Below are 23,875 nucleotides of genomic sequence, written 5' to 3'. Positions count from 1 at the left end.
TGCAAAAAAAAAATAAAAAAAAAATCTAAAAAATTAAAAGATTGAAAATTTTAAAAGTTTTAAATTTTTAAAGCGAATTAAAAGAATCATTTTATTTTTTATTTTTATTTTTTTTAAATTTAAAATACTATTTTAGCGGTTTTTTTAACCTAGGGACTCGGACAAACCAATTGGAGACCGTTGACGATGGGGACTAGCCAAATTTCCGATCGGGACCTAACCGAAACAATTCCGACATCGAGCGAATTCTTCCGAAAACCCGGCCTTGGCCGAATTTCTTTTCTATTTTCAAAATTTTCTATAATCGATATAAATTTTAACAAAAACCATTCATCATAAAAAAAACAAAATAAAAAAAAGGAAAAAAAAAAATAAACTAAAAAGCCGTGAAAAAAAAAAAAAACGAAAAAAAAAAAAAATTAAATGCTTGGCGGGTTTCGAGAAATCTAAAAATCTTTTGGTGGCTGGTTTTCAATTTCGGGAAATTCTTGGTGAAATGGAAATCGAAAAAAAAAATTTCAAATCGAAAAATCGGAAAAAAATTCGAATGAGCAAAAAAATTTGGGAACGAAGGTGATGCGATGGCTTGATCTTTGGATCGTTTGAGACAAAAATTCAAAGCGGAGCGTTGGTTGGGGGCAAGACTTTGAAGGCGGCGGGCGCGGGCCAGCCCGCGCCGCGGCGGCGGCGCGCGCGCGCGCGGCGGCTGGCGTGGGTGGGTGAGCGCTGGGGCGGGGGGGGCGGAGGAGAAAGGGGGCGGGGGCGAGGGGCTGAGGGAGAGAGAGAAGAGAGAGAGAGGAGAGGGAGAAAAGGAGAGAGAGAAGAGAAAGAGAGAAGAAGGGAAAAAAAGAAAAAAAAAAAAAAAAAAAATTTTTTAAAACAAAAAAAAAAAAAAAAATTAAAAAAATTAAAAAAAAAAAAAAAAAAATAAAAAAAAAAAAATTTTTTTATTTTTTTTTTTTAAATTTTTAAATTATTTTTTAAAAAAAAAAAAAAAATTTAAAAAAAAAAAAAAAAAAAAAAAAAAAAAAAAAAAAAAAAATTTAAAATAAAAAAAAAAAAAAAAATTAATTAAAAAAAAAAAAAAAAAAAAAAAAAAAAATAAATAATTTTATAAAAAAAATTGTAATGAAATAATTATTATAGAATAATAGATATATTTTTATATAAAAATACGTATAACTGCCAAATTAATTTAATTGATTGTAACTTCAAATATATTTTATGAGGCATTGGGATTAAATCTTATTGTCAACATTTTACAAAAAAAATAATCATATCAACCCATTTGTTCGCACTCTATAATGAAAAATTAATTGGATTACTTGATTTTTTTTATCAATTTTTTATTCTGTTTAATTATAAATTTAAACTAATTCTAATTCAATTGATCAATCTTATTTGAATTTAGTAACCACGGTCTCATTGGATTGGAATCGATGATTTTAATCCATATGACTAAAGATTCTAAATCAAACTGTAGAATTTGATTATTTTTAATTTAGTTTCAAGTCGTTTAATTTTGCTTTTAGCCAATTTAATAATTAATTTTTTTTAAAGAAAAATACTAGTATATATTGCTATATATTATGAGAAAAAAGTGGCAAATCAACCAAGCTAGGCTTCACACTCTTGTATTACTTATATATCGATGGCGATGAGGCCTCCAGGACCAGGAGGACCAAGTCCCCATACGCCCTTTCAATGAAACGAGTAAGAGCACAAAATGGTTGAACGTAAGACAAGGCATCACCCTGTCTGAACTTAATTTGTCCGAATTGCTTGTACTTCGCAAAATATTTCTCGACCATGGACTAATTAAATTAGCCATCAAGAGTGGCCAATTCCACAGCGCAATGCTCTAAGTTTTTATACGATAACACCGCTAGTTGCAGCTTAAGAAATGCCGTTTCACATGCATTTAAAAGTCTATAAACTTTGAACACACCAAAACAGGAATAGCTATGGGTCAGATTTTTGCGGTTATTGGATTGGATCGAACTCTAATAAGACAAACTTAAAATTATATAATTGAATTTGAAACGAATTTAAATTTGAAAAATAATCTCCAATCTGTTACATATTAGGTTTTATACAGTAAATTTTTTCAATCCACTTTAAATAAAGGTATTAATAAATAAATAAATTATTATTTTTATAATTTCAGACAAATAAAAAAAAATTTATTTTTATAGAATGGAATGACTGATCATAAACAAGGATATGGATCCTGACAAATTTTTTCCTTAGGTAAATAAGAAATTTTTTTTTTAAATATAAATTTATTAATGATACCAAAGTCTTAAACATTAAATATAAATAATCGAATAAGGAATATGACTCCAACTGCCTTGGTAATTACGGCAGACATTTTAATTATTACAAGTAATCTCATCCAAGTGATAACAATTTTCAACCTATATATATCCTAAAAAAATTAATCAACCTAATAATTAACAACAAAGTCATCTGCTTGTTTGCTTTGGATCTAAACCATTGAATAGACATATGAGAATATCTCTCTCATATGCCCATGACTTTGCAATTTTTTTTTTTAATTTGTAGGGGAATCGTCGGGTTCTAGCTCATTTTCTTATAATTATATACGTAGCTTGATTAGCAATAAAGTTTGAATATGTCTAAGATAAAGAGAACAAATCCACTTGTCAAATCAAATATCAGCAAGTTGGATTGGTAATGTTCACTTTTTCTCATCTAGCATCTGAGATTTCCTTTCCGACAAGAAAGTCTTCTGCCCTTGGCCCGGTCGCAAGTCTTGTATAAATATCTTCACTCTTCCAAGCAATCCAATCATCTCTCGACTCACCATCCTCGCACGCAGGCGCAATATAACATGGTAAGGGATAGAATCCATAATTAATGGAGAAGATTGAGCACATCACAGTAGCCACAAATGGCATAAACATGCACGTAGCAACTATAGGGACCGGCCCAGCAATCCTCTTCTTACATGGGTTCCCTGAACTCTGGTACTCTTGGCGACACCAGCTCCTCTCTCTCTCTTCCCTTGGTTATCGTTGCTTAGCCCCTGATCTTCGCGGCTTCGGAGACACTGACTCTCCCCCATCCGTTAATGACTACACGGGGCTCCACGTCGTGGGAGATCTCGTCGGCCTCCTTGATGCCTTCGGGATCGAGCAAGTGTTTCTGGTGGGCCATGATTGGGGGGCTCTGATTGCTTGGTATTTCTGCTTGTTTAGACCTGATAGAATCAAGGCCTTGGTCAACACCAGCGTTGCCTTCTCCCCCAGGAATCCACAGCTAAAGCCTTTGGAGGGGCTCAGGGCGGTTTACGGCGATGATTACTACATCTGCAGGTTTCAGGTATTTTCAATTTTTGTACGAGAAATTATTAGATTTATCGGTGTACATGCCTTACTAGGTGTAATGTATTCTCTCGGTTATAATGAATATCTACTTTTCTACGAGAGAATATTATTTTTTTTTAGTATTATCAGAGTATCTAATAATTAGTCTTTTTTTATTGTATTGTTCAATTTCTAGTTCTGGGTTCTCTTTTGGTGGTCTACACTTCTTAATCTTGCTAAACGCTGTTCTGCAGGAACCAATAGAGGCTCATGAGGAGTTTGCTGGAGTCGATACTGCAACAATGTTAAGAACTATTTTTACAATTCGCGATCCTAACCCACCTCGTCTACCAAAGGGAAAAGTATACAGAGCATTACCAGATCTTCCCTACAGCTTGCCCTCTTGGCTAACTGAAGAAGATATCAATTACTACGCTATCAAATTTAACCAGAAAGGTTTCACTGGGGGATTGAATTATTACCGAAGCGTCAACTTGTAAGTTCTGGAAAATCATTAATTAGAGATCTTGAGTTTACAAGATTAATTATTTCTTTTTAAGTACTCCTTTAATTTAATTGCAGAGCCTGGGAGCTGATGGCGCCATGGACAGGAGCAGTAATCAAAGTACCAGTTAAGTTCATTGTAGGGGACCTGGACACTGCCTACCATCTTCCTGGTGTAAAGGATTACATAGCAAACGGTGGGTTTAAAAAAGATGTGCCACTTTTGCAGGAAGTAGTGATAATGGAAGGAGTGGGCCATTTCATTAACCAAGAAAAAGCGGAGGAAGTCGCCCAACATATCTATGACTTTATAAAACAGTTCTGACCAGGAATTGGTCGGCATCTCTGCTTCATGCGTGGCCTCTAGTTGCTTGCTTCCATGTCACAATATTATTCAATTTAAATCTCTTCCTAGTCAACACTACATCATAGCTTAGTGGGAATAAAGTGTTCAAGTCGTTTTTTTTTTTAAGCTAACTATAATATAATGAGTTTCCTTTGTCTGTATTCCTTGGCATTTGGCTGACGTATTGCTTATGGTTGGATCTCCATAAAAAGGCATAAAGTCAAGGGTCCGCGAAACTATGAAAATATATATATATATATTTTGATGCTGCCAAAATTTTACTGATCTGATCTTGATATGACGTAATCCTGTAACAAGAGAAAAAGTGAGATAAACAGTCTATTGCTAGGTTATTTCGATACTAAATAAGAAATTTTGGTTAAGAAGGTATTTAAAAAATAAGTAATTAAAAAAAATTATAAAGTGAGTATATGTATTTATTTTTAATTTTTTATTTAATATTTATAAATTTTTTTTTAAGAAATAGCTGTTGTTTCATTTATAGAATTAATTTTAATTAATTTTTTAAAATTGTTAGTGTGAAATTCACTTTTTATTTAATTATTAGTATAATTATTATTTGGTCCATAAGATTTAAGCTATTCTTAGTGATTATTGTTTGGTATAACTTTCGTTTGTCATATTAAGCTAACGGATGATTGTTCATTTTTGTTTAGTTTTAAATTTTTAGTGATATAAATACCGTCTCGATTTCTGACTGTTATATTATGGTCTGCTTGAAAGAGGATGAGAGAGAGGTAAATAAATATAAGGAGAGGTGGAAACAAGTGAGTTAATGTCGGGTAAGGATAAGTAAGGATAAACTTTATCCTTCCTTACCTCTTAAGGGCATGTTTGGATTAACTGTTGAATACAATCGATAGTCATTACTGATATTTGTTTTATATTAAGTGTTTGGTAAAATTATATTTAGCTGTTGCTGTTAATATGTGAAATGACTAATAAGAGTATATATCATATAATTTATTTTATTATTTAAATAAATATAAAATTATAAATTTATTACATTATATTATTTATTTTATTATTAAATTAAATATATAATTATTAAATTAATATATTATATTATTTAAATAAATATATAATTATTAATCTTTTATATTATATCATTTATTTTATTATTGAAATAATAAAATAATTATTTTTTAAGATAATTAAATAATTTTAAAAATATAGATAAAATAATAAAATAATTATTATTGTTAATAGAAAAATTTATAATTAATTTTAAGTTTTTGGATATAAATAAATATTTTATATTTTATGTTATTAATAAAAAATATTTTAACAAAGTTGAAATACATTAATTAAAATATTAAAATTATAAATAAAAAATAAAAAAATTAATAATATTAATTTTCAAGTTAAATAAAAAAGGATAATATGGTCAAAATAAAAATAAAACCGGGATCATTATCACCGATGATGAAAAAAAAAAAAAAAAAAAAGGTAAGAATAAAATTTGATGGGGTATCATCTCCATTCACCATATCTATCATTTTTTTTAAACTTATCACCGCACCTAACAGGTAAACCAAACACCCCCTAAATCTCTTTTCTTTTTACACTCTAAATTGGGATATAAAAATAGATAAGCAAAGAAAAAGGATAATTATGAATATTTTTATTTCTATACACTTTAAATTTACCTATTTTTCACATATTTTTAAACATAAAAAATATACATTACTTCTCTTTACCTTTTTATTAATTCATTTCTTTTTAAATATAATTTTTTTTTATTGTAACTCTCCTCGTATTTTTCTTTCTTTATCCTTTCTCACCCTTCGCACACCTCATCCAAACAGACCCTTAGACACACGCGCGCGAACGAGAGGATTGTGCTGAAGGCATCTCTATTATTAGTTTATTACTTCTGTCGATTTTAAGCAAATGACTGCTCCTGCGCATTTATAATTTAGGTGAGAAAAATTAAAAAAAAAACTATACATTGGTATGCCTGAACTGATACTTAGATTTTCAACATCAAAACCTCATAATTTCTTAGTACTGATGTGACTAATGCGTGGATACAAAATCAAACTATGACAGTGGATCTTTGAATATGATCAATTTTCTCCTCTTTCTCCCTTTAAAATTTTATTCAATCCATTAATAGATGAATATCATCGAACATTTTACATCTTGAATACAGTCCATATACATGTGGAGTCTGACTCTGCAAAGCTTGTTACAATGGGGAAGAAAAGGAGGAAGATAAGAGAGCGACTTGTTTGAATCTGACAATAAATAATTAACCTGAAAATAATATCCAAAAGCAAAAATGTCTCGATAATGACTTAATGAATGGCCATGATTTTTCGGGATACAATCCAATTTCATCTATAGTTTCTTTCTTCTACTTGAGTGTGCTTGAACAGTTCAAATGGAAATTGCTTGCTTCAGTAATACAATGTTGGATTATGATGAGACGCATTAACGAATACAGTACTTGACTAAATTAAGTATTTTATCAATCTTATCAAATCTTTTTAATCAAGATGTTTTTATTATTTTTATATAAATTATTAAATTTTCTTATGCGACTCTATAATTATATGATAATTTATATTTGTAATTTTTTTAATAATGAAATATTTTTCTATTAGATTTTTTATTATTATTAATGGTGTAAAAATATTTCTCAATCATTAATTATGAAATTATAAGTAAAAGATTTTTTTTTAATTTATTCATTATAATTTGATTAATTTGACCTTCAATAGATAAAAAAAAATATCAAGTGAAAATGAGTTAAATCATCAAATTAGGGAAATTTTTTTTAAGCAATAACTATACGCAGTTGTCCTTTTTTTTTTTAATAAAATTATCTTTTCATGCACATGCAATCATTTTCTAAGAAAGAGAAAACAGCAACACCCAATTCTTTAATTATTTATTGACTAATTCACTTTCCTCACCAGCTTATCTAATCTAGTATAATGATTTTCTTCACTTCATATTAATAAATGGACTTAAATCTATTATATATATATATATATATATATATATATATATATATATATAACTCTGATTAAAAATTTTTTATTTTTTTTAATAAAAGTTAAACTTAAAAATCTTACGACTTTCAAAATAATTCGACTCATCAATTTTTATTTATTATTATTATTTTTATAAAAGTTGAGAAATTATTTAGTGTATCCTCGCTTCCAAACTATCTGGAGTATTTTCCAATTTTGCTGTGTCTATCTCTTCACTCTCGCAAGAAACACCCGCTGCAGAGTCCACACCCTTCACTGCAAAGCTCCGAGAAAGAAATCGACAAAAACAGAAATGCAGAATATACAGCACTCAATAGTGCGCACCAATGGCATAAACATGCACATAGCATCTATAGGGACTGGCCCTGTGATTCTTTTTTTACATGGCTTCCCTGAGCTCTGGTACTCTTGGCGCCACCAGCTCCTCTCTCTCTCCTCCCTTGGCTATCGCTGCATCTCCCCCGATCTTCTCGGCTACGGCGACACCGATGCTCCACCATCCCCCACTCAGTACACTGCCCTCCACGTCGTCGGCGACCTTGTTGGACTGCTTGATTATCTGGGTATTGATCAGGTGTTTCTTGTGGCTCATGACTGGGCGCCGTCAATGGCTTGGTATTTTTGCTTGTTTAGACCTGATAGAATCAAGGCCTTAGTTAACACAAGCGTCATATTCTCACCCAGGAACCCCCTTGTAAATTTAGCCTGTGGAAAGTTTCAGAAAATTATTAGGCAATGATTTCTGCATCTGCAGGCTTCAGGTAAGTGAATTCTGTTTCTTTCCTCTTAATTCCCCTACCTCCAATTCTGTCATTGCCTGGTTATCTATTCTTTTGTTGATTGATTATCAATTTCATTAATGGTTATAGTGCAAGGTGTTAATCTGATTTTAATTAAATTTGGTATAAGTTGCGAATAGACTTTAGATCATATATCTCGATTCTTTCATATAGCAAGCAGTTATTGCCATTCATGTGATCCCAGGAGCGATTGAGAGTGTAAATGTGGAATTTGCTTTGCTGAACTGATAATTGGAGATCATACTTTCTTGAGGTTATAAACATTGCAGTTATCTGTTATGAGCTGCTATATCATCTATACATGATCGGGTTTGAAATGTAATGGGTGTTAATCATCTTGGAATAACCATGAATGTCTCCTTGTCTCCCTATGCATTTGTGTTTCACATGAAATTGAGGTAGTCACACAATTATGCTTTGGTCAAGTGCTAAGCATATTAGGTGATCAAAAGTTACCATCTTTTATCAGTCTGCAAATTCAGGCTATAATAGTTAGTTTTGTACAAAGGAAATTGCAATAGTAGTTGGAATACCTCGATACCTCATTTTGTTGCTAATGTTTGCAACCTCACTTGTGGATTTTGATGGTATTCTTCTTTGTTCCTTTGTTTGACTATTATAATTTTTCTACTTAAAATTGTATATAATTGCTGATGTTAATGATTTTCAGAGAACATGTTCAATACATCTGATTAGATATCATTGTTATACATCCATGTATCAAATCAATGTGTGTGTTAATCATTTGCTGGGGTTGGCTATAGCTTGCAGGGGGTGTGAAATGCATTGCACAATAAGGATTCTTCTGGCCAAATTACCTAACTTAGAATTATTCTTATTTTGGTATAGATTTTCATTGAGTAACTAACCTTGAGGAAATGATCTGGAATACTTATCTTGCAATCTTTGCAATCTTGATGTTAGCGTGCATTTTCTACCTAATTTTGATTTCCCCTCCTGTTTGATGCTGTAAAAGTAATCCATGATTCTTACTCCTTTGAACTAATCAGCATAAAAACTTGCCAAATTACTATGCAGGAACCAGGAGAGATTGAAGATGACTTAGCCCAAGCTGGTACTGCAAAGTGATAAGAAGATTTCTTACTTCTCGCAATCCAAATCCACCTTGTGTACCTAAAGAAAGAGGATTCAGAGGTTTACCTGATCCTCCGAGTTTGCCTTCTTGGCTGTCAGAAGAGGATATCAGTTATTATGTTAGCAAATTTAACCAGAAAGGATTCACAGGAGGATTGAACTACTATAGATGTTTAGATCTGTGTGTTCTACACATGCACAACTACTATTTTTATCATTTTTGCTTTTTTGTTGTCATTTTAGAGAATATAAAGCCATTTCACTAGATGTAGAATTCATTTTCCATATCTTTGTTTGATGCATACAAAGTCCATTTCACATTTCCAGTTCCAAAATCTTTGGCATACTATATGACACTTCAATTTCAGCAAAGCAACATATTTCCCCGCTACTGTTGTTGTCTCATTTGTGGAAGGAATTGAGTTATACAAACCTCCAGTAGTTTTTCTGTTGCTTGTTGCAGAAACTGGGCTTTGACAGCACAATGGACTGGGCTATAAATTAAAGTACCAGTTAAGTTCATTGTGGGCGACCTGGACATTACCTATAACTTCCCTGGAGTCGAGGAATTTATACGCAATGGTGGTTTGAAAAAGCATATCCCATTTAGGGGTGAGCAATCGATTCAAACCGAACCGAATCGAATCGAATCGAAAAATTTTATTTAAAAAAAAAAAACCGTTTTTTTTAAATCGAAAAATCGAATCGAATCGAATTATTTTTTTTTCGATTTTCGGTTTAACAAATCGATTTTTTTTTTTTTTGATTTTTTTTTTTTTTGACTTGATTTTCAAGTTATTTTTTTTTTTTTTTTTTTTTTTTTTAATCATTAATCAATGAAATTAAACAATTAATATATATAAAATTAAATATAATTCATAAATTTTTCATAAAAATAAATTAATTTAAAAATCAATTCGGTTCGATTTGACTATATAAATCACTATTCGTCGTTTTTTTGATAATCGTTTTTTTTTTTTAAAAACTAGTCCCATTCTTACAAGAAGTAGTTGTAATGGAAGGAGTAGCTCACTTCCTCAACCAAGAAAAGCCAGAGGAAGTCAGTGCACATATTTACGACTTCATCAAGAAATTTTAAACTGGCATTAATAAATTGCCTAAATAGAGCTCCTTACCGGTTGGACTTGGACCCCCATCTCTTCTTTTGTTGGCATCCACTATGTTCTATTACTTCCCTGGGAGTTCATTGTGATGTTTTCATCATTATAAGATATAAATATTCATCTTTTGGACCAGCATTGAGATTTGAGACAAGACTTGCGACCAGTTAATCACTTGGTTAATGCTTAAGATCAGTTTATGGGGTTCCAAACGCGCATAAAGAGAGATCTTGAGAGGTCTTTTTATTGAACTTAGAATTGTTCTTGCGGGACATATATGGATGTACAGATGGACCCATATGAGTACAGGACCTAACAAATATGAATAAGTTTCATTTTCGTCCATTATAGAACTATTGAGGACTGCTTTAAGTTGCCAAAAGGAAAAAAAATGAATAGCATTGACGAAGGCTTTGGAAGTAAATATTTTTTGAGATTTGTGTTCTGTTTGTTTCCAAACACGTGGTGTTTTATCATGATGTCCATTGAGGCGATTAGAAAATCCCACCCTAATGAACTCCATCGCCCCAACCAAAAGCTCCCTCTCCTCGTCTACTTCCACGGCAACTCCTTTTGCATCTTATCACCTTTCACTCACAAGTACCACACCTATCTAACCAAGCTGGTCGCTAAAGCCAATTTAGTTTTTGTTTACTATGGGAAAGCTCCTGAGCACCGTATTGCCGCTGCATGTGAGGATACTTGGGCTACAATCCAGTGAGTACTTTCTCATCATAACAGGGATGGACTTGAGGTATCTTGATGGCCTCTTTGAAACAAACTCTCTCTCAGCATGCTCTCATTCTCTCCCTCTTTCTTAGGTATCTTGATAGTCTCCTTTGCATGTGTTATAAATGAACCGAATTAAGATTAATTGAAGAAATTGAAATTGGACGCTCGTTATTTGTGATTATAGATTTTATTGGAAAAGGATATAAACTTAAATTCTTGACATGATTAATTAATTGCATCATGTTCGGGTTCACTATAATATTATTCATGTTTTTATAATATAAGAATCTAACATTTAATTTGAACATAACTAAGTCATAAATAATTTACCCAAAACACTAGTTTTAAGGCCTCTAACCCACTATAATGTGGTAATATTCTACACCAATATCTACCATCAACGATCATATATCATGAACGTTCAATATATCTTTATTATATTTATTAGCAAGTTAAAAAATCAAATGTTAAATGTTACTCTTATAAGTTTTAATTCTAAAAAAGTAATTATTAATTTAATTAACCCAATGTTTACATTCGACCCCTCATAAGGGCAACAATATTAATGAAAAGTTATCCTAATCTTTTAAATATCTAAACAAATGAGGGGTAAAAGTTAAAGGATAATAATTACTCTTGTTAACCTTCTTAGTATGAAATTCGTAATTATAACAAAGCATAACTTAATATTCAAAAATACCCCATCAATCCTTGACATCCAAGATCTACTGTTTAAATCAAAATACAAAATTAACTGCAGGTACTAACCCGCTAAGACAATACAACTGTTCCATACTAGGGGATGAGACAATGAAGTATGACAAAATCAAATTGAATCTAGGCCTATGGATGCATATGCTTGGATTTGTTTGGCTGATCTGTATTTTCTGATTCAAGAACTCAAACCATAAAGCCCCTGCTGTTCCTTCTTCCTCTAGCCCTCTCAAATTTCCTTCCCTTTGACCGTACATAGGGTTTGATATGGCTGTGTGGTACACCAGGTGCTGGTCCAAAGTGCTTCACAGCCTTACGAGCATTCTTGGGACCCCTGAGGAGAACCTGCAATATTGAGAGAGAGAATTTGCATCATATTCAAATATTTCTTCTGGCTGATCAGCAATTAAAAAAATGTCCTACCAAACAGAGAAGAAATGAAATCATCATTTGTACACACAACACAGAACCACAGAAACTATAAACAATGATATCAAATATAAGTTGAATAGTTGATAAATAGAAATCCTTTCCAGATCCCACACATTGAGGAAGTAATGATCACAAGCAGACAAATCAGCCATCCACCCACCATTCTTTACTTCATATCACAAATTGTCCATCCTGAACACCATAGCAGTGGAGGAAGACAGAGCATCCAGAACTGATGCATTAATAACAGAGACTACCATCCAGCTCTGCAAATGCAGTAAGATGAAACAGCCTCTTTATGCAAAGAATACTTGAAGGTTCCATTGTCCATGACCTGAGGTGAAGGGGAATCTTGTAGCACAAATGACCAATCCAGAACTGTATTTGATAGTAAATAATCCTACACTCCTAGCTTGGCCTTAAACACTATGATATGATTTCAAAATCAGTTCGTTTATAGAGATGAGGGTCAGCAGTGTGATCACCTAGAAATTAGCCAACAGCTTCATATATACACTAGTGAAATAGTTGTGGGCAGTTATCATAGACCAAAAAAATTGATCTATGCTCTCACTCTGAATCATATATTCCAATATCTCATATTCTTATTTGAAATTTATTTGCAAAAACACCTTTAACAATGCTGGGATTTGTTGCCTAAGGTAGCTAGGAAGAACCAAGACGTCCCCAATTGCAATGATGGTCAAGCTGATGAAAAATTCACTCACCAACCCGTATTAACCCGTATTAAAGTTAATTAAAATTAAATTTAGGTTAAATTGAAACAAATCAGTTGGATTTTGATTTAAATAGAAAATTTTGCCTTTTAAAAAAATTTCAATCATTAGATTTTATTAAAATCCAAATGAAATTGAATTGAAATAAAATAGGAATAAAATTAAAATTGAAATTAAATAATTTAAGGCTTAGGATAAGGAGAGCACAATCATAGGAGAAGAGAGAGAAAAAAATTCTTAATTCATTTTAAGGAAAAATAATGAAAGAAAAATTAAAAATTCAAATTTTGTTAGAAGTAAAAAATGAAAGAAAAGCGTCATAAAGAAGCCAGACTTCTTTCTCTCCAGCTTCTCCCTTTGTTTTATGGGTTTCTTGCGCCTCTCATTGCCGTCGTGTCGGCTTTCCCTTGCCCTGTCCGGGCCGGGGATGACCTCTCCTTGGTTTCGAAGTGTGGGTCTCCTCTCTCAGTCTTCGGGACTAAGTTGTATACAACCTTTTGTGAGTTTTAAACAGATCGATTATAATGTTAAGGGGTTGTGATTTTAGAAATCTGCATGTGATTGTTCTACCCTATTTTTTTTTTTCTTGTTTTGGTTCTGTTATGTGTTTATGCAAAGTTATTGCTTTTTCGGAGTTGGTCTCTTGCTATTGTGAAGCTGAGAGTCGAAATCAATGGGTTACTGATTTTTAGCAATGATGCAACTCTTGGGGTCGTTACTAGTGTCACTTGTGGGGCATTCAAACTCTAAAGAGCCGAAAGAGCCAAGGAGCTAGCCCATTGCTTTCCCTTGTATTCACACCAATTCTTTAACTATGTTTAGGTCCTTTTGGCTACTCTTTTGGGGATGCTATCGGTGGGAATTATTTTGATGGCTATGGTTGTTTAATTCTTCCCTGAGTTTCTCTGTGACATTTTCATCTCCTTCCAGAATGGCCTTGCATGGGTTGCTACCTGTTGACAGTGGCGCTGCTATGGCTCCTGATCCTCGCTCATGTAAGACTAGCTAGGGATCATGGTTTGGTTTGTTCTGGGCCAGGCCCTCATTCTTTAGGTTGGATAACATTTTGGAGCTTTTTAATTAGACTTTATAGGGCTATGCTGAGCTTATGATGAATTTAATTTTTATCTATATTAAAAATCTGTTTTCCTTATATTTGGGATCCTAACTAATTGGACCCTTAATATTTGCACTAACTCTTGGGCCTTTTATGACAATTAATATCTATCTTTTGAGGGAAAAAAAAAATTGTCAAGATGTTTTCACTCAATCAATTATTTTTTAATAAAGTATTATCTATTCAATATAGACATAAAAATAAAAATTTTATAGTTTTATTCCATCACTTATATTTCTATTAGTACATAAAATATTATTCCATCACTTATATTTCTATTAGTACATAAAAAAATTTGTAAGTGAAATAATTTTAATTTCTTTATAATTTCACTCAGTTTTTTTTTTTCTAACTTTCTTTTCTATATAATACATACCAGTTTCGGTTATAAGTTAAAATCACTAATGCAAACTCAAAATCAAACTGAAATAACCTTGGCATCTGTATCTTTGATAGAATGCATAGTGTGTTCATAAAAATTAATGTATTTAAATTCAAATTTAATTAATATTTTTAAATTTTAAATTTATTTTAAATTTAATTAAAATTTATTATTAATTACCTAAAGTTATTCTAAACTCAATTATTGTTATAAGTAAAATACACGTATTCATTGGGTTATATATATTTTAATTAATAATTTTAATAAAATATTTATTCTTATTAATAATTTATATTTTAAAATTTTAATAATTTTATAAAATATTTAAATTTTATTTTATATAAATAAAATATATAAAAATTTATAAATATTATTATAAAAAAAATATATTTTATATTTAATTAAATATTTATATAAATAAATTTAAATAAAAAATATATAAAACTTAGTACGGATAGTATTTTTCAAGCTGAACCATTGCCATCCCACAATCTTTAGCCGAGCCGTCGCGTAAAATTGCCAAATGGAATGGCTAAACATTTGCCGTATTAGCCGAGCCGTCGCGTAAAATTGCCAAATGGAAGGGCTAAACATTTGCCGTATACCTCTTTATGATGAAATTGCCAAACTACCCTGTATTTACACCACGTCAAATTAGTCAAACCAATCTCCGATTTCCATCCTCTTGTGTCTATACAACCGCTTCTCAATCCGTCTCCTAGATCGTCTCCCATATCCCTCCAATAATCCCCTCCAAAATGCACTCCACAAAGCTCCGCCGGAAAGTGGCTCCGGCCAACGGAGTCCTTGACAACTCCGCCGACAAGCAAGACCAGCTACTACTCTCCGCCGCCATCTGCAACGGCGAGGACCTTGGCCCTTTCGTCCGCAAGGCATTCGCTTCAGGTAAGCCCGAGACACTCCTCCACAATCTCCGCCAATTCGCTCGCTCCAAAGAGTCAGAAATTGAGGAAGTTTGCAAAGCTCATTACCAAGACTTCATCCTGGCCGTCGATGACCTGCGATCCTTGCTCTCCGACGTCGATTTATTGAAATCCGCCCTTTCCGATTCCAATTCCAAGCTTCAGTCTGTCGCTGGTCCTCTGTTGACGGTGCTCGACTCCTATATCGAGGCCCAAACCGTCTCTCGCAATGTGAACTTAGCTCTTACCTTAATCATGTCATGTATCAAGCTCATGGAGCTTTGTTCCAGAGCCAACCATCATTTATCCAGCGGTAATTTCTACATGGCCTTGAAGTGTGTGGATGTGATCGAGAGCGAGTTATTGGATAAAACGCCATCTTCTGCTTTGAAGAGGATGTTGGAGAAGAAGATTCCTGAGATCCGATCGCATATAGAGAGAAAAGTGAGCAAGGAGTTTGGTGATTGGCTCGTGGAGATCCGTGTAGTGAGTCGGAATTTGGGGCAGTTGGCGATAGGTCAAGCCTCCGCGGCGAGGCAGCGAGAAGAGGACCTGAGAATCAAGCAGAGGCAGGCTGAAGAGCAAAGTCGTCTGAGTTTGCGAGATTGCGTTTATGCTTTGCAAGAGGAAGATGATGACGATGGGCTTAATGTTGGTATCGGAGATGATGTTAAGGATGGGCATAGCAATGGTACTGGATTGTTAGGGTTTGATTTGACTCCGCTATATAGGGCTTACCATGTACACCAGACATTAGGGCTTGAAGATCGGTTTAAGCAGTATTATTTTGAGAATAGGAAGCTTCAATTGACTTCAGATTTTCAGGTATCATCCATGACGCCGTTTCTTGAATCTCATCAAACTTTTTTTGCGCAAATTGCTGGGTTTTTTATAGTAGAAGATCGCATTTTGAGGACTGGAGGGGGTCTGATTTCGAGAATGGACGTTGAGAATTTGTGGGAGACTGCTGTTAGTAAGATGTGTTCAGTGTTAGAAGATCAGTTTTCTAGGATGCAAACTGCGAATCATCTTTTGTTGATAAAGGACTACGTGAGTTTGCTTGGAGTGACTTTGCGCAGATATGGGTATCCTGTGGATGCTTTATTAGACGTTTTGAGCAAGCACAGGGATAAGTACCATGAGTTACTGTTGTCTGATTGTCGTAAGCAGATTGCTGAGGCACTCGCTGCTGATAAGTTTGAGCAAATGTTGATGAAGAAAGAGTATGAATATTCAATGAATGTGCTTTCATTTCAGATACAGACTTCGGATATTATACCTGCATTTCCTTACGTTGCACCATTTTCATCCACGGTGCCAGATTGCTGTCGAATCGTGCGGTCCTTTATTGAAGATTCTGTGAGTTTTATGTCTTATGGTGGGCAGCTTGATTTCTTTGATGTTGTTAAGAAGTATTTGGATCGGCTTTTGAGTGAGGTTCTGGATGAAGCTTTGTTGAAGCTTATAAATACATCAGTCCATGGGGTTTCCCAAGCTATGCAGGTTGCAGCAAATATGGCAGTGATGGAACATGCTTGTGACTTCTTCTTTCGTCATGCTGCTCAGCTTTCTGGTATTCCCTTGAGAATGGCGGAGAGGTGTAGGAGGCAGTTTCCACTAAACAAAGCTCGTGATGCAGCAGAAGAGATGCTATCTGGGTTGCTTAAACAGAAGGCTGATGGTTTCATGACATTGATTGAGAATGTGAACTGGATGGCTGATGAGCCCATACAGAGTGGAAATGAATATGTGAATGAGGTCATAATTTATTTGGAAACTCTGGTTTCTACTGCTCAACAGATATTGCCGGTTCGTGTTCTTAAAAGGGTTTTACAGGATGTTCTTTTTCATATATCAGAGACAATAGTGGGGACATTGTTTGGTGACTCTGTTAAGAGGTTTAATGTGAATGCTATCATGGGAATTGATGTAGATATCCGACTGTTGGAATCTTTTGCGGATAATCTGGCTTCTTCGTTCTCCGAGGGAGACACAAATCAGTTGGGAGCAGCACTTGCTGAGATAAGGCAATTGATTAATTTGCTTTTGAGCAATCACCCGGAGAACTTTTTGAACCCCGTAATTAGGGAGAGGAGCTATAATACATTGGATTATAGGAAAGTAGTGACTATATCAGAGAAGTTGAGGGATCCTTCAGATAGACTGTTTGGAACATTTGGGAGCAGGGGAGCCAGGCAGAATCCGAAGAAGAAATCTCTGGATGCTTTGATAAAAAGACTCAAGGATGTCAGCTGATTCAGTCAAGAGCTGTACGAATGATCCTTCTTCTTTCTCTTAATTATTGCAGTGAAATCTTTCATTACTTCTGTTATTCATTGCTATCTTTGTTTGCTTCCATTTTTTTTTTCTCTTCTGATTGTGGCAATATATATGAAAGTTTATATTTTTGTGTTTATCATTCTTATGTATGCATATGATTGTTGTATTGAATTCTTTCTATTATTTATATTAATGCGTACTGTAGATCCACGGGCATATCTGACTGAAATCCAACGCCTTCACGCAAGCTTTTAGTGCATCAGGATGGCAGCACATGGGAATCAGATTCAATGTTCGCTGTTGTGATTCCTCCTTGTGCACACTTGAGCTTCCATAGACCCTGTAGGATAACCGTCATTTTAGTTAATTTGTTCACGACATTCACAGCTGGTCCCTGTTTTTTTGCATCCTCTTGCATTTACTTATATTGGTCTTCTTACACATTTTCCTGTGGTAATGTGATTGTAGTTGTCAATTATTACTTACATTGTGGAGCTGAATTATATATAGGGCAATTTCACTTTCAAAACAATGGTGTGTAAAAAGCTTTTGCTGATGACAGGGTGTTGATTTTTGGTATAGAGATGAGAATCATGACATTAATTGTGTGATTAAAATATGTAATGGGCCTGGATGCTGTTACGTTTTAGTTGAATAGTTTTGTAGTTAAGATTGTGGATAGATAAACAGAAAGCAAGAAACGAACATGTTCATCGCCGAATGCAAGGAGATGTGGAAGCTTGGTCGTTGGAGCAGATGATGAAACATGGGAATAGGATTAAGCGCATTTGGGAAGAAAATAACATTTTGGAAGTAACACTATGTTTGGGAACTTTATTTGAGAGGAAGGAAAATAAAACAGGAAAAATGAGTAAGAAAAATAAAAATAATTTTAAAGTTATTTTTCTCTCCTTGTTTGGATATTAAGAAGGAAAAAATAAGAAGGGAAAGTTATTTTTTAAATAATAAAATATTTATTGTCTTTTTTATTTAAAATTAAAATAAATAATTATAGAGATAAAAAAATAATTTTATTTATTTTTCACTCTTGTTCTCTTTAAAATAGAGAAAAAATAAATAGTGACACTCATTTATTATTATTCACTTTTATTTTTTATTTTTCTTAATTTTTTTTATTTTTAAATAAAATAAAAGAAAAAATATAATTTTTTTTTCATAATTTTTCTTTCTCTTTCATTTTCCTCTAATATACAGCATAGACTAAATGCGGTCATTTGGCCTTATAGGAGATTTCCGTGAGCATGACCTAGGTGCTAGTTGGAGAGTCCAAGCTGGAATGATAAGAGATTTTTTTTTTTTTTTTGGGTGTATGTATGACTGAAAATAAGCTTCCTTTTTAACGTACTGCTTGGACAAAGTGGTGATGGTATTGGGAACAGATAGGGTTAATTGCATCAATTATCTTTGAATTTAGGGATTTTTTATTTTAGTCTTTAAATTGTAATTTCTTAAAATAAAATTACTTAACTTAAATTTTTTTTTTAAACAAATCATTCAATTTAAGTTTCATTTCAAGAAAAATCACTCTTACTTGCTATCTTTTGTCTGCAATAGCAGATTTACCGGTTTAAAAAAATAAAATTATTATTTTATCTATTTCTGAAAAAAAGTAATCTCCTCGTCGTGATAATCATCCTTTATAATAAGCTCTGACTTAATTTACAGATCAACTGTAACTTTTCTAAGAGCAAAGAAGAAATTCATGCCACCTCAAAATTTCATTTCAACGTTGATTATAAAGTGGGAGAAAACTTTAAAGGGAAAGTTTTAATGTTGAATGAAAATTTTGTTATTCTAGATGAAAATGATTTTTTTTTAAATAAATTTAAGTTGAGTTATTTTATTTTAAAAAATTAAAATTTAAAGATAAAAATAAAAAAATTTTAAATTCAAATGCAATTAACCCAAACTGATAGCTTATTTGGATGGGTTGTGTGGATGATGCTGACAATGGCGACTGTATTGTTGGTGGCAACAGTAGACTAAGAGCCGTAGGTCCTAGTCTCTGTTTTATAACCAGCAGTTGCTAAAATGCCTATAAAACATGGTTCTCGTATTGGATATTCCACCATTTATCTGTTGCGTTGGAGGGATGCAGCATTCCAATTTAATTATTTGACAGAAATGAATGTAAAATCCTCTTTATCGGCCAAACTTAACTCTATTCGCGTCCAAACATCTTGAAGCCTGGGCCTTCTGAACTTTTTACCAGCAAAAAAGCCTTCCTGTTAACAATTTTTTTTTTCTTGGGCCTGAGCTTCCTGTTAACAGTTGCACTCTAGGCAGGGACGAATTTACATACCAATCATATTTAAAGCATTAAAGATTTTAATTTAGTTCTTAAATTATTTGATAAATATAAATGTAAGTTTTGATGTGTGCTTTCTCTTTCTATCTCATTTAATTATTTTGGTGTTTCACTAAATTCTAAGATTTCTTTAATAATTTAGTTTAGTGAGTTTGTACAAAATGTAGACATTGTGGGTATTAAATTTTAATGAACTTTGTCTTTAATTTATGTTTTCTTAATACCAAAAGTTTGAGATAATAAATTTATTAATTTGAGAATTTTTAAATATGTCAAATTTTTAATGGTAGTCTCGATTTTCTATGGTAGCATAGAGAATTTAAAATTTAACTTAACAATATTGAGAAAATTTTCATATATATATATATATGTATGTATGTATGTATTTTCTTAGTTGAACTCCTTACAAAAATGTTTAGGCGGTTCACTGATTTTAGGGAACATCCTTGTTAGTAATGTTTCTTTTAAACATTATCTGTGAATAGTCCCTTATTCCCTTTGAGAAGGCTGTTTTGCAACTGCCATAATCCTTGACCATCAAGTGATGGATTTCATTCTCCCTTTTATAATTTATAGATCTCAGTAGGTGCATTTAGTTATCTTGTTTGAAGTTCTTTTGTGAGACCACTGCTTCTCTGGATTGGTAGAGGATGCTTGGGCATTTCTCACGTTGTCTTGTACCCGATGTCTTCAGAGTTCTAAAATCTGGTTTTATTAAGAACTTTGGATGTGTCACTTATGTGACGGTATTTGTATTGCATGGCATTGACATCTTGAGCAGATTCTAACGTCACTACGTTACTCCAGCAGCAGCAATGCATATTAGTTGTAAAGGGTTCATTCAAATGTATGCAACCCTGCTTTAGTGGTTGTTAAGGAATATGTGTGAAAGTCGGTTAAAAAAAAAAAAAGGAATACATGTGAAAGGACAACTAAGATGTTGAGTTTCAATTAAGAAATACAATTTTTAATTTTTTGCTCCTTTAGGGCTTAAAGGTTGGTCCTCCTAAAGGATGCGAGGATTCGTTCCTTCTTCGTGATTTAACTTGGACATCCTTAAGTTTATGATGCAGTTTTATTTGGATAAATTGTAAGTTAGTGTTCAAAACATGTTAAAAACTATAGATTAGTTCATGATTTTTTTATGAGAAATAATTTAATTTTTAATATTTTATTTCGTTAATATAGTAGTTCCTATGATCAACTTATTATTAATTTAAAGTAATTATATCACATTTAAAATAATTATATTTCTCAAAATTTATTTTGTTAACCAAATATTCTCTTCATTTAAATTTTATATTTAAGTATTTATTTAAATTTTTTTTAAAAAGATAAAAAATACTATTTTCTAATTAATTGCTTATAGTGTTTTATAATTAAATATTTATGTATTATTATTATTATTTGTAATAACCTGAAAATTTAAAATATGAATTTTGTATTTTTTTTATAGCATTTAAATATTATTTTAATACTATTATGTGATTTTAATATATTTTAAGATTATTATAAAGTTTTAGATTTAATCTTTTGGATTATTGAATTTAGATTATAGTTTTATGTTTTAACATTTTTAAAATTTAGTATAATTACTAATATTATGATCAATAATATTATTATATTTAATTAATTTATTAAGTAAGAGTTTATTTTAAATACTAATAATAATAAAATATTATTTTAAATGGAGATTTAATAAAGTTATTTTAATAAAATATTATATATTTTAAAAGTTAAAAATATTATATATATATATATATATATATATATATATATATATATATATATATATGATATGAAAGAAATGAAAAGTTGATGGAATTGACGTTGGCTTGGGCAGTGTTAAAAAAAAAAAAAATTGGAATTTTGAAACAGACCCATGCAAACCCCCTCACCCCCACGCACTCTTTCTCTCCCTTTCACCCTCTCTTTCTCTTCCTTTCTTTATTTTTCCGGCCGGCAAAGGACATCACTGCTGGCGATGAAGACCGGTGAGTCTCCAACATGCTCCGGCGAGCCTCTACGGTAGCAAGCAAGGCGGCAAAGGGCATCAATGGAGGCTAGTTTTAATGAGAGAGGGAGGTGGACGCATGTGCGAGGCTGCCACTTTCAAGCTTCGTTCTGACGTCATCTGGTGGTTGTTTCCGACGAGGCTGGGCTCGTTCAACTCCTGGCACAGCAAGCTTCAAGAACCAACCAGCCTCGCCTCCAACGGTGGCCGGAGGGAGAAGATCCGGTGAGAGAAAGTTGGAAGAAAAACATATGGGTTTCGAGCTTTCCGGCCACTTTTCCGGCGATCCGACCGTTGGATCGGAAATCCGAGGCCACCGATGGACTTAAGACGACGAGATCTTGGAGATAGGACTGGTCTTGCTCCGATCGGACACCGTTTAAAAAAAGGCGATAATCGGACGGTCCAGATTGCTTGGTGAGATTTTTGAACTTTTTCGATTTTAAAAATTTAAAAAATAATTTTATAATAATTATTAACAAAATTTGGACTTGATTTAGGTGCGATCGGATCGAGGATGGCTCACCGGCGCCTTGACCGCATTTTCAGCCAGATCCGGCTGCCCAGCAGCCCGTCTCAGAACGTGGTCAATATTACAGTCAATCCTAGCATTTTCAGACGTTCTGGACGCGTTCCAGGTGTCAGAATTGGCATAGGTAAACCCGAACTCTAAGTTGCTCATTTTCTACTAATATCGATTTAGAATAAAATTCATAAAATATTCGTGGATGATCTAAAAATTATAATTCCTTTTGCAATAGTCTTATAATATTACTAAGGACCGCGGGGCCAAATTTTAGAATTTTTAGAGCTTTTTTGAGTAGATTTTAACAAAATGTCAATTATAGGGACTAAAACGTAATTTTTAAGATTTTGAGTATTGTCTGACTTGGAGGGCCCAGGAGGGGCCATGTGATATTGATGAGATGTGAATGTGAAAATTGAGAATTTAGAAGTGTTATTTGAGCCTTTTTGCAGGTTGGGTAGGTCCCAGATATAGGGGAAACTCCGTCGGATTTCCGGCATAAATTAGGCTATCTATTGCCTTTTTAGAGTTTTATTGTAACTTAGTACTAATAAATTTATAATTTAATTATTAGGTGATCGAGATCAGCTATTTTTCTGCATCCAGCAGCCACAATAATCATCGGTGTACTGTGAGTAAAATATTAATTTTAATTGTAATTTCGATATTATTATATGTTCAAGCATGCCCATGCATCACTTATATGCATATATCTATGTAGTTAAACTCTAGGCACGATTTATGTTGCATTCATATCTGTTAAAGTGCCATGGATGTTGTTGTGGTAATTTGGAGCAGTGTGTGTGCGTTGGCGTGCGTGTGATGTGGTGTGGACTATGGATAGGACGGGTAGACACGGCTTGAGATCTTCGTTGGGACTCGGTCCTTCGGGGGTAGTCACGGCTTGAGTTCTTCGCTGGGACCCCGATTTGGTTATTAAGTGGAAGTCCGAGCTGAGTTCTTCGCTGGCACCAGGTTGGATTAAAGAGAGCTGTATAGGGGATCAGCTCCCATATATTATGATTAATATTACTGGGTGTGTGAGTGCTCCAAATTGCCTTTTTGCTGCTATGATGTGAAATTATTGCTGATGTTGCATTTCACTCTACAGGGTGCATTAGTTTTAGATAGTTATAGAGATTATGGTTAAAATTGATATTTTACTCTCTGAGTCGAACGCTCACTCCTGTTCAATATTTTTCTAAGCCACAGGAGGAGTTATTTTACAGAGCAACCTGTTTTCTTCCTCGCAGGTTTAACGTCGGTTATTTAATTGTTTTACTATCTTTTCTAAATTTAAAAGTTCTAGAACTCCGCATGTGATAGTAATAGTGTGGACCTTATTAGGAATCGTGTTAATTTAAATTTTTTAGATTAATAAATGAAGATTTGTATGGTATTTAAACAGTTTGTAAAATGAGGTAACAGGGTTGAGCTGGGCTCCCCTAATTTTAGTCTCTGATGATTTCTG

At 33.0% G+C, this 23,875-nt stretch overlaps 2 protein-coding genes and 1 pseudogene across 2 annotated transcripts; all 3 read left to right on the top strand.

Moving 5' to 3' along the window:
* Nucleotides 1-2,547: 2,547 nt before the first annotated feature.
* LOC110635969 (uncharacterized) lies at nt 2,548-4,340 on the top strand. Its single transcript, XM_021785480.2, has 3 exons — nt 2,548-3,345; nt 3,584-3,825; nt 3,912-4,340. Exons 1-3 carry the CDS (start codon nt 2,881-2,883, stop codon nt 4,156-4,158), a joined length of 954 nt encoding a protein of 317 aa, XP_021641172.2. The 5' UTR covers nt 2,548-2,880; the 3' UTR covers nt 4,159-4,340.
* Nucleotides 4,341-7,396: 3,056 nt separating this feature from the next.
* LOC110636380 (uncharacterized) lies at nt 7,397-9,371 on the top strand (annotated as a pseudogene).
* A 5,606-nt stretch (nt 9,372-14,977) lies between these two features.
* Nucleotides 14,978-18,205, top strand: LOC110635959 (exocyst complex component SEC15B). Its single transcript, XM_021785470.2, has 2 exons — nt 14,978-17,525; nt 17,741-18,205. Exon 1 carries the CDS (start codon nt 15,091-15,093, stop codon nt 17,509-17,511), a length of 2,421 nt encoding a protein of 806 aa, XP_021641162.1. The 5' UTR covers nt 14,978-15,090; the 3' UTR covers nt 17,512-17,525; nt 17,741-18,205.
* The last annotated feature ends 5,670 nt before the right edge of the window (nt 18,206-23,875 follow it).

The sequence above is a fragment of the Hevea brasiliensis genome, chromosome 2 (genome assembly GCF_030052815.1).
Source record: "Hevea brasiliensis isolate MT/VB/25A 57/8 chromosome 2, ASM3005281v1, whole genome shotgun sequence".
In the NCBI taxonomy this organism is placed as follows: domain Eukaryota; kingdom Viridiplantae; phylum Streptophyta; class Magnoliopsida; order Malpighiales; family Euphorbiaceae; genus Hevea; species Hevea brasiliensis.
The sequence above is the reverse complement of the archived record's forward strand: the minus strand, read 5'-3'. Positions and strand labels throughout refer to the sequence as shown.